The 11024-nt window shown below is 52.9% G+C and overlaps 3 protein-coding genes and 1 non-coding gene across 4 annotated transcripts; 1 reads left to right on the forward strand and 3 right to left on the reverse strand.

Annotated features, from left to right (window-relative positions):
- Window positions 1-1511: 1511 nt before the first annotated feature.
- Window positions 1512-1626, reverse strand: GLOTRDRAFT_t55. The gene has a single exon. It is a non-coding gene; the product is annotated as a tRNA-Gln (tRNA).
- Window positions 1627-2401: 775 nt separating this feature from the next.
- Window positions 2402-5452, reverse strand: GLOTRDRAFT_127367 (uncharacterized protein; the record flags this gene model as incomplete). Its single annotated transcript, XM_007865963.1, has 4 exons — window positions 2402-2745; window positions 2810-3163; window positions 3221-3432; window positions 4104-5452. 4 exons carry the CDS (start codon window positions 5450-5452, stop codon window positions 2402-2404), a joined length of 2259 nt encoding a protein of 752 aa, XP_007864154.1.
- A 915-nt stretch (window positions 5453-6367) lies between these two features.
- GLOTRDRAFT_137434 (uncharacterized protein) lies at window positions 6368-8317 on the reverse strand (the record flags this gene model as incomplete). The annotated part of the gene is made up of 7 exons (XM_007865964.1): window positions 7928-8317; window positions 7410-7869; window positions 7317-7357; window positions 6931-7267; window positions 6775-6859; window positions 6586-6702; window positions 6368-6531 (listed from the first exon to the last, which is right to left on the reverse strand). The coding sequence occupies exons 1-7, from the start codon at window positions 8227-8229 to the stop codon at window positions 6368-6370; spliced, it is 1506 nt and encodes a 501-aa protein (XP_007864155.1). The 5' UTR covers window positions 8230-8317.
- A 378-nt stretch (window positions 8318-8695) lies between these two features.
- GLOTRDRAFT_120376 (uncharacterized protein) lies at window positions 8696-10990 on the forward strand. The gene is made up of 2 exons (XM_007865965.1): window positions 8696-9379; window positions 9434-10990. Exons 1-2 carry the CDS (start codon window positions 8840-8842, stop codon window positions 10859-10861), a joined length of 1968 nt encoding a protein of 655 aa, XP_007864156.1. The 5' UTR covers window positions 8696-8839; the 3' UTR covers window positions 10862-10990.
- The last annotated feature ends 34 nt before the right edge of the window (window positions 10991-11024 follow it).

Below are 11024 nucleotides of genomic sequence, written 5' to 3' on the forward strand. Positions count from 1 at the left end.
TGCTGTTGTACTCATGTTATCTCAGGGTAAGTCCACTTCATCATCTCCATATAGCTCCGCTGAACACAAACACTATCTTAGAACTAGGCATACAAGTCGGTTGCGCCCGTACCAGGCTGCGAGCCGCTCTCCCAGCCGCTCTTAGCCGCCGGTGGGCCGCCGCCGGCTATTGAGTGGCTTGCCGATGCAGCCACTGGCGGCCCGTCGGCGGCCCGATTATATACCGGACGATCCCGAATCAGGTATATCGCACCTTTATGCTATGTGTTACGCTATTTGCATCCATATTCCGGATTCGCTATCAACCCGAGATGTGCTTTGATATTTTAGCTATGATTCATTGTACTGTATCAGGCCAAAAACCGGACTTCCCCATTGTTCCATATATTTATCCATATTTGCTCTATCACTGGGTATATCTGCGGAAATTGATATTCAAATATGGTAATGCATTTGTTTCTATTTGATATTCCCTGACATTACCGTTGTAGGGGATCGTCTGTGGCTCAGCTCCCATATGGGGAGTATATGACTGTATATGGTGGTTGTGTGGAATTCACAATATTGTATTGACATATGGGACTGAATGCCACCGCGTGTCATATTATCGGTTGCTCGATGTGTAAGGCAGGTGGAGGGCAGTCGGCATATAACGGTCTGCCGCGGATCGCGCCCCCTTAGTAGGGGTACGCATATTCAACATCACGTGATTATTCCCACGGCCACCTCGACAGACTCACCGTTTCGTACCCATGCCATCTCTATGTAGCGAGGGAAAAATATATGATATGGCAGGATTACCTGCTGGTCCTGATGCAACTTGAGTAGTCTCAGATTTTTTGGCGCTCTCTTTCCGCTGTAGGAGCATTAACTTCGTTCGGTACATGCTGCTGACATCAGCAGCTCCGGCCGTCCCAAAAGGGGAACATGTTGAAGCTCTACCCTTCAGAGCTCATTTTGAAGACACCACGCTCGGCAGCATACCTCAATATGGCTTAAAAACATATATGTATTGCTACTCATTACTTCTACCAGCCCATGGGGGGATGTATTATTATCAATATACGCTGGAGCCTATCATGGTACAGAATAGGCTTTATCGGTCGATACAGCACCCAAAACAGACACTAATTGAGCACAACTGTGGTGTCACTTCAAACTATGTACCGGAAGCTCATTAATTCTTGCTAGAGGGTCGCGACGTGCTGGGGAACCCGTTTAATCTGAAGATTCCATAACGCTAATGAGGTCACGTGATTGGAATATGCGCACCACGCCAAATGCCGCGCGACTAGATGCAGCCTAGCCAGTTACTCGTTCGAGGGCAATCGAGCGCATTAGCGCCCAGCTCACCCCGACAAAAGTGGAGTGGCAGCTGCGGCACGCTCCCCTCCTTCTGCATTAGGCGGTTTTGATTGGCAGGCGCCCCAGCAGTAGGAATATGAGGTGCGTCTATCGTTCTGCAATCAGCGGGAAGCAATTCAAGAGATGCCGAAGAGCAGAACAAAAACAGGCCCTGCCAGGAATCGAACCTGGGTTACCGGAATCTCCGGACCGTTACGTTATATGATTACGTAATCAGATGTTGTCAGAATCCGATGTGATGGACCGCTACACTACAGGGCCACATGAGTTGGCCTTTCATCAAAGCGGCTTTCGACCAAGGTACTATACTTGTGCTTCGAGGTTGATGTTTCCATATGAAGCCAGGAATATTCAGAGGCTGAAGCCTTGGCAAGTAGGTTGGATAGCCCCAAAGTCCATGCGAAATTGGCCAGCACCGCCGGTGGACAAGGGCATGGAAGCAAAGAGCGGCGTATGCACAATTTTATGATCGTCACTTTTCATACAAGGAAGAATGAGCGGGAACTCGCCATGAGATCTAGTCGTAATGCAGAGAGTGCCGGCGACACGGCGAGCAGCACCTTAGTGTTCGCACAAATTAGAGGGAGGCTCGTACACCTGCTCATTCTGGACGAGGACATAGTTGGCCCTCTCCTCCATCAACCCTTCTCCTTCTTACTTGGCCTCATCCAACGCGATGATCGCTCCATCTAGCGCGTACGACAATTAGAGCTCGCGGGGAAGATTCTTCATACCCGGCACGCGGCGGACCTCACGTATGTACCAGTCGTGTTGGTAGGGTTCACGAGGAATAGACAGATAATCTTGCGATGACCAGGCTTTGTAAGGTCAACCAACACGGCGAAACGCGGTGTTGCCAGATGTTCAGGAAAGCGAGGCACTTGCCCTCCTTCGTGACCACGCCGCCGTCCGCATTGATGCCATACGCCTCCGCGTAGCCCCTCCTGTCCCCGGGCTGGGCTGACATGTCAATGTCCTCGCAGAGAGCGGTGCGGAAACCGAGCTTCGACTCGGTCACGTTGGAACAGTCATAATATCAAATGCCGGTAGCCACGATCCGTTCGTTCTCCATTCCCTCGACGTGCCATGACCCACCAGCGTACTCTGGCTTTTCGGGAGTCAGCATAATATTGGCCATCTTGATGATGACTTGTACGACGCGACCCTTGAGACTAAAGACTCGGAGAACCTTCTCATCTTCGTCGGGTGCCATGAATGGGTCGGGCTCGGGAATAAAGGGTCTCTGGTTGCGTTTCCAGTGGTCCAATGCATCCCAGAAAGCTTGCCCGACCTCCTGCTTTCCATCATATTCTTCCATAAAGTCCTCCTCTTCAGGCTCTGGCGTAACGCGACCATGGTACCACCCATAAGGATCAGTTTCTACAGCAAAGCTTGCTGGGGCTGAGAACGTCCGAAAGCACCCGTTCCCAGAGCGGCACCAAACGCTCGACGATCGAGTTAAGCGTTGCATACAACGACTTGCGGTCCGGGTGGAGATTATTGATATACGAGACGTTCATAACCTCGCCCGTTTCAGAGACCTCAAAGTCGGTAGGAAGCCACTGGTGCTGCTCAGACAGGTAGTACGGCGACTCATTCGTGTGATGAATTAGATCTGGCCTCTGCTGAATATATGGTTGGGACGTACCATCGTCAGCGTTCTTCACCGCCGACTTGCCGATGCGGAAGCAGTACAGGGAGGGATGGATCAGATCCAGCACCTGTTTATCATTGCTGGATGCCAGTCCTTCTCGATATCCGGAACTGACTCCAGCGCGGCAACCCTTGTGAGTAGCGCCTGTCTTAGCTCCGGGAAAATGAGCTTATACGACTGACAGACGCTGGGTATATGCACTGCGTGATAGACGTTCAAAATCTTGGTGCAAAGCATAACGCATGGATTGTCTCATCTCGACGCCCGTCTTCTCGTCGCGTCCGTTTGCCAGCCACCTGAGCCAGTTGAAGATGTAGCCTCGCTGCACACCACTAATCTTCGTACGGGGCCAGGTCTTCCTCTCCGGCTCGTCAGCTTTATCGCCGTCCTTGACGTCCGGATTTTCAGGCCGACTGCTTTACAAGCTCATTGTCCCGCTCGAGCAACTCCCTCCGCCATTTGGCTACGACCTCATCGTCTCGCGCCTTCCTCCATCATTCTGGTTTCTCCAAGATCTCGCCTGCGAGCGCTCGTATCCGAAACTCGACGAGTATCCCCAGTTGCACTTCACCCTCCTGCTTCAGATTGAATGGGTCGGGAAACTTTACTTCGTCCATCGTTCCTCAGAGCGGGGAAAGTTAGTTAGGACGTCTACATCGCGGAGCAGACGAGCTGGCGAACGGAGAAACGTTCGTGCGGTCATAACGGGATGATAGGCTTGTTCGAGACTAGGCGAATTTGTTTTCGGTGGGTCGTGCCTGACAGCTTCGAGCGGTGAGGCCGGTGATGCCTCACTGTCGCAGTGTCGCCTGTTCACATAGGGGCTAATACGCTCGGCGTTGACCAAACAAAGCAATATCCCGCCCTCCTGCACTGACACAACTGACGCATATACCCTGCAGACATACGACATTGTATCCTGTTTTATTAGGAACAAGGAGGATAGACCCGAACTGAAGGGCCGTGGTAGGCTGGGCATAGGCAGTCGGAGAGAAGGACAGACGTACTTGCACTAGCAGGAATAACAGAGCTTCATCCACCGCATAATTATGGGGGATACGCACGCAAGCATACGCAGCACTACCTGCGGGACTCGAGGGAGTGGAGAATTTGCCGCCTCTCTTCTGGAGAGAGCCTAGACTCCCCAGCGTATATGACGGTAGTGAGATTTGGGCATATCAGATTCCCTTGCTCGTCGACCTCGTCAAGGGTCGAGGCCAGCTTCGCAGCGTTAACATCGGTTTCCAATGCCCTCAAGCGGGAATACTTGTGCAAATGGTCTAGCCAAAGGGGGGATGCGCACAGTGGTTGGCGGATAATGAGATGTTCTGTGTACTGTGAGAAGAAGGATGCCAGGGCTGTAACCAATCTTGCGGCATAGATCGAGCAAACGATGACGGTCAGCGCCGAGCCGCGCTCTGCGCCATCTTCGGCGTACACTTCGAGTCTTCCGGTAATGTGGTCCCCTCCTAGAGACCGTATATGTGTGATGTGTGACCGAGCAGCTTTGGTTAGCAGCGGGGTACACGCTGGAGGAAAGACGTCGGACACCTCATTATACTTCTCTCCCGATCCCGTGAAAGCGAGGGTTACTTGCGCTGACGTCGGAAAAATTAGGTATTGAAGCAGGTATTTGAGATCCTTGGACCAGTTTTGCAAAGTCAGACGACGAAGTCGAGAGAGCATCACAGGCTCATATGCAGAATGATCCTCTTCGTGCAAGGGTCCCGCATCGACAACCTCTAAAGTCTCCAGGGCCGGACAATTCTCGAGGATGCACAGGAAGGTCTGCATGGAGGGCGCACACAAACGGTCTTGAGCATGCAGCGATAGATGGACGAGACCGGTATAGATGCCAGAACTCCAATCGAAGAATAGACAATCGAGGGCCAAAGTCTGGAGAGGGACGGCTCTAAGGATGGATGCAGGGGCAGCAATGGTGCTACCCTCCGATACCCCTGCATCCAATCCGAGACAGAGAGAGCGTATACCAACGGGACCGGCACCTGCTACCAAGCTTTGCAGGAGGTATTCAATAATATTCCTTTGCCTCGAGTGTATGCGTAGACTGTGAGTATGAGAGAGGTGTGTCGAGATGAGGTTTGCGGTCTCGGAGAGAGCGTTTATAGAAGAGACCTCGTGTGAAGGCGGAACGGTCAAGCAGCGGACTGTGAGGTCGACCATTGCTGCCCCAGCCCGGGCCAGAAACTCCTTGCCCCAGGCCAACGAAGGCAGCTGAAGGACGACATTGCTCCACAAGCGAGCGTCCCCCAAAGAAATATTACGCCATAGCAAGCAAGTGCGCGTGATCGATAACCACGTCCTGCCGCTTCGAAGATGGTGCACATTGCTGATGGGTTGCGAAAATGCGACAATGCGGAATATTTCACTCCAGATCTCATTCGGGAGGACGAAGATGTTGACATGCGTCATTCTTCTGCTTGAACAGCTTTCTTCTGGGACCTGCATCTGATCCAGATTGAGCGAGCTGACAAGCAGAGATATATGTGACGCACCTGGTGAAATTTCATGCGGAGGGGTTGGAGGGATTAGACACCCCGACGCGTCTACGGGTACTTATACATACCGTCAAGATGAAGTCCAGCCAGGAAACAACAAGCAAGATTACGTCTGGGCCAGGAACACGAGATTCCTCGTCACGGCAGCTAGCAATCCAGAACGGATCGTTCACCGACGATCCACAGTACAGGGGCTTTGGACGGATCACAACATCAATCCAATCAGGCAGTTGACTGGGTTACTCAGAGACAGCGTCCTACTGATATCTCTTGTGATGGTCTGGTGCCGCATTATGAGCGGGACGTATACCGCCACAGGTCAGCGGGATCTGGCTATACAGAACGTATAGCTTCCACGTTTTGATGACGCACGACGATATCATCGGAATATCGTCAGCTGGTACGTCACTCACATGAGGCTCGGTAGCAGAAGTTGCATAAGCAGATGGAGGCCCGGATTGACCAAGGAAGCACCGCTGATTGCAGCAACAGCGAAAGTTCGGAAGTGTATTCCTGCTCATCGTAGGGATGCACTTCTGAGTTGAGGCTCAAAACTTAGAAACAATGCGTCATGTTGGAAGGATCGAACCTGTATAACATGATTAGCTACACATGACATCAATCGATTTACCAGAAGGGAAGATTTGAAGTCCTCTCAACTCTAATGTGAAGGGTCACTCAGGAGGCTCTAGACGACATATTACGCCACAAGCATCATTCGACCGCACGACGAACACGACGAGATAAACCAAAAGAAAAGACCCTGCCAGAGAGGTAAGGGGATCGAATGAAACCTCACTTTTCCATAGGGATAATCGAGCATCATATCTCATTTCTTCCTAACTGTCCCCTGCTCGCTCTTGAGCGTGCAATACAAGAAGTGCCGGCGGGGGCCAGTTCCCGGAGCCGGGACAGTGACACCGACAGCCGACCGCAGCGGCGTAGGCTCCGTACCGGATCCGCGTTGTCCCAGAGAGAACATCCGGTCAAACACTACGGCAATTGAGATCAGCAGTGTACCATGATAGCTAGAGATGGAGCACGCACGAGTAGCCACAAACGCCTTCGCGTGCGTCTGACAGCTCAAATGGGTCAAGGACAGCGGTGGACTGATACCCTCGAACGTGCGAAGGTAACGATAGACCATGGAGGGTTGGCAAGGTCCTGATGACACGAATGAACAACACATCGATTAGATTCGAAGTGGGCACAGTTTGAATATGTAGGGCGACTCACCGAAGCGGAAGCAAGCTTGGTATGCCTGCCTCCACTTTTCCTCGAGTAAACGTGCGCACGTCGTGGAGTCAGGACAGGTGGCGCACTGTATACAACCCCCAATGCACCCAGGCATAATCAGAACTCAGGTCAGACGCAAGGGGTAACTCAACTCACGCATTCGTACTCCTTCGCAATCTGTATCAAGCCCAACTTAAGAACCCGCTCCAAAAACCACGTCCGCCTCTTTTCGAGCTTCAGCAGGGTCTCCTTGCTCAACGTGCCGAGCTCATCCTCTTCCCACCCATTCGGGTTGTCCAGTACGAACCGACTTGCCTCTCGGAAGAGTTCCTCCTCGCCGAGTACCTCAGCAATGCGCAGCGCCTTGATCGGGCGACCTGCTGCGTGACTGAGGAGGAAAGAGAGGGTCGCGCGGGTGAGCGGTGGGTGGCAGAGTTTATGCGATAGGTGTATCAGTGGTTCCGCGTTTGCCCACGTTATAGTACACTGTAAGCTGGAGAGAACTTAGCTTGTGTCGCTCCAGAGGTAGAAGACATGCTTACTGAGGGTAGACGAATTTGAGAAAGTCGTGGATCGTGCTGGCCTGAGTATGCATGTTCAAAAATATGTTACACGGTGCAACGGGAGGAATCTACCTTTTCCTCTTTAAGCACAATGACAGCCTCGGCTTCATGCTGCTTGCCCTGGGTCTTCCGTCTGCCTCGCTCGGTAGCGTGAGCGTCCATAAGAGACTTTGCCTTTGACTTCGCCTTGCCCTTCTCGCCTCTGCTACTCTCAGGCATAGAACTAGAGCTGGAGCTCAAGTCATTCAAGCTAGCAGAGCTTGTCTTCCTCTCGTGTCCACTCCCTCCTTCTAGCTTGACCAGAGCGTATTCCCTTCCTTTCCCCTTGTCCTCTCCCGTGTCTGTGTCCACGTCTGTATCGTCATGATCCAGGTCGGGGTCCCCTTCTGCGAACTTGATCTCGTCCTTAGCATGCGATACGGTAATGGTAGATGAAATCGAATGGGGCCTTTGGGCTTCTGTCTCCGCCCAGTTACCCGACAAGGCCGCCTCGAAGAAAGGGGACGCGAACACTAATACTTCCTTGTGTGCCCTATCAACATTCGAGTCATTTAGATACACAACCATCCCTTCTTTGGGTTCGAGCTCACCAGAAGGTAGTACCCTCGACGATGATCTTCACCGTGCCCGGAAATCGCGCATTCAACGTAAACGTTTCGTCGATGTCTATGCTGCCCTCATCGTCCACGTCGATGCTCAGCTCCGACACCATGTCATCCATAGCAAGACGCGGATCGCATTCCTCTAGATGCCATGGCGGAGAGCCAGACGCACGAAAGATGCCCGCCGCCGCCGCGTGAGTCTCCGTCGGTGAAGAGAGCGAGGCTGATGGGGCGTGGGTGGACCGCGAGTTCCGCGCGATGAGAATGTGCGGCGGGTGGTTAGAACTCATCACAGTCCACGGCGACTACGGGCACTGTCGCTCCGCTGTTGCACTTGAGAGTGATTTGTGTCAGTCGGGAAGGGGGAACGAAGTACTGTAGACGGTCAGAGCCACAAGCTGTGTAATATCATGCATCAAGAACTGACAACGTTCCTGGTGCATTATTTATTTACTTGGGAGAACGATACACATCTGACTCAGTACTGCCAGAGATACTTTGGCATTGTATATGCCTTGAAGCGCGTACCAAGCGCGTACTAGTATGTCCTAGGAAAATATGACTGCTGTGATTATTTCTACCATAGCGCCTTGCTTGTTACCGGTACCGAGGCCGCATTCATACCCTGTCTCATGGTGTCGGCAGTGTCGAGTCAAGCGTGCGAAGGAGTCATGGCGCGCAAGTCATGGCGGGATCTTCCTAATGTGGTATTCGTCGGGCCCGCACCCCTTTCTTTCGCTCACAACCTGAGTGCCGCGGGTATGTCAATAATCGGCGGGCAGCTCGGCACATGCGGGCGAGACACGATCTCAGGGGACTTCTGCGCGTATAAAATCAGCGGCCAGACGACCATGCTGCGACGCAACTCCCGTTTCCGCACCTCGTCCAGCAGCCTCCGAGATGTCGAAACTTGAATTTCCCGACCCGTTTCACCTCAAGGATAGGGACGAGATCCGCCTGGAAACGCTGGTCGAGTTCCGCATGCGCGCCCTGGCTGGAAAGATCATCGAAAAACCCAACTGGTGGAACAAAGTGCGCGACCCGCTCGTTGTACGCAAGTGGAGGAAGGAGTTCCGTCAGATAGACAAGGTGCTCATTGCGAAGTTCTGGACGCCGCTCAAGAGAGGTCGTTATGAGCCACGCATTGAAGATGATGCAGGCGATGACGACGGGGACGAAGAGCAGGTAATGCCAGTCACGGTGGTGATGGGAATGGACGTGCCAATGGATGTGGACCGGGATGATGCCGACGGAGGGAACATGGGCGTCGACGAAGCCGAGAGTGAAGACGAATACGAGTACGACAGAGACCACACAGACAAGATCCCGGGCAGAAGGAAGTTCTGGCCCCGGACCAAGGTCACCAAGGCGCAGCTAAACTACATTTTCGACTGGCTGAAGTGGTTAGCGGATGTTCGCGATGTCGAGACAGGAATCGAGGTTTGTTGGCTCCTTTCCCTTTTCCATACAGCCCTCAACTTACGAATTTATCAGGCAACCCACATACCCAATGTCTACCAATCATACGGACTGATTCCATCGGAGTTGCGGGCTGCTCTCCTCGACGGTTCCCGTGTCCTCGAGTCGGTTCCGGATGCAGAGAAAGACTGGCATCCTGGTAGTAACAACCAGGTGCTCGACCTGATCCACCCATCACTGCACTGCTTCCGTATCGGCAAGACGCTCGTGAGGAATCCCGAGACTGGCAAACTCTATGTCCCCTCCTTCGACGAGTATATGCTAATGAGAGAAGATCTCGACCTCGGCATGTATCGCATACAGGGCCAACGCTATTCTTTGTCCGAACAGCACCAGTGGCTTCCCACCGACTTCATAATCTCCCAAACCGGTGAGGTCAACAACGTCTCATACATCAATAACCTCCATCCGGATCATTTCAAACCGCTGTACGGCACGATCAATTCGGTCCTGGCAAGGTTTCTACTCCTTTGGGAGCGGGTGCTCTCAGACACTCGGAACCCCAGGGACCCAGTGATTCAAGTCGACCCGTACGGATGGTACGAAAATGATCCGCGACGTACTCCTGAGCCGCAGCAGGAGGCATTCAAGAAGAAATCCCCGGGGCCTGGAGAAAATCTCAACTTAAATCCCTTGTCAGCGTACTACGAGGCTCACTACCAATGGTCCTGCAGGAGGTTGCCCTTCATTCCCGATCCGCCCCCGTTTTCCCCGCCCAACCAGAATCAGAAGGCACACTTCAATCTCAAGGGTCGGACCATCCAAGTTATCGTCAAGATGGCGAACATCATGTTGACTCCCGAAAACCGAGAGTACGCTGGCGGCTCTTGGCACGTCGAAGGCATGGAAAATGAGCGGATCGTGGCGACCGGCATCTACTACTACGAGTCCGCCAACGTCACCGAGTCGAAGTTGGGCTTCCGCACTGCTCTGTGTGATGACATGTACCTGCGTTATGAACAAAGCGACTGGCTTGGCTTGGCCATGGCATACGGCCTTGACGAATACGATGGCACGTTGAATCAAGAATTGGGTTCGGTGACGACGAAGGAGGGAAAGTGCCTCGCGTTCCCCAATATCTGGCAACACCGCGTCTCGCCGTTCAAGTTGATCGACCCCACGAAGCCCGGTCACCGCAAGATCCTTTGTTTCTTCCTCGTCGACCCGACTAAGAAAATCCTCTCGACTACTGTTGTTCCGCCCCAGCAAGCTGACTGGTGTATGTGGGAGTCCGAACGCGCTCCCGCCTTGAGGAACCTACCTGTGGAGTTGTTCGAAATGGTGACGGATTACTTGAAGCCTGATGCCGAGGGCAAGGGCGGGGTCATTACCATGGAGGAAGCGAAAGAGGAAAGAGAGAAGCTTATGGAGGAGAGGAGGAACGCTCTGATCACGCAGAACGAGAGGGTGTACGAGGCTGAGTTCAACATGTGTGAGCATTGAGGAAGGCCCTGGGGCTCCTTTGTATGTACTAGTACTTTAAGTGCTGCTGGTAGTGCTCGTGTACAGGAATAGCACGGACCATTGATCGGAACGTTTTCCAAGAGAACTGAATCGACATCCTCAACACCGCTCTCAGCGTCCTACGCCGCGGTTACTGTAATGC

Source organism: Gloeophyllum trabeum (genome assembly GCF_000344685.1).
Source record: "Gloeophyllum trabeum ATCC 11539 unplaced genomic scaffold GLOTRscaffold_00004, whole genome shotgun sequence".
NCBI lineage: Eukaryota > Fungi > Basidiomycota > Agaricomycetes > Gloeophyllales > Gloeophyllaceae > Gloeophyllum > Gloeophyllum trabeum.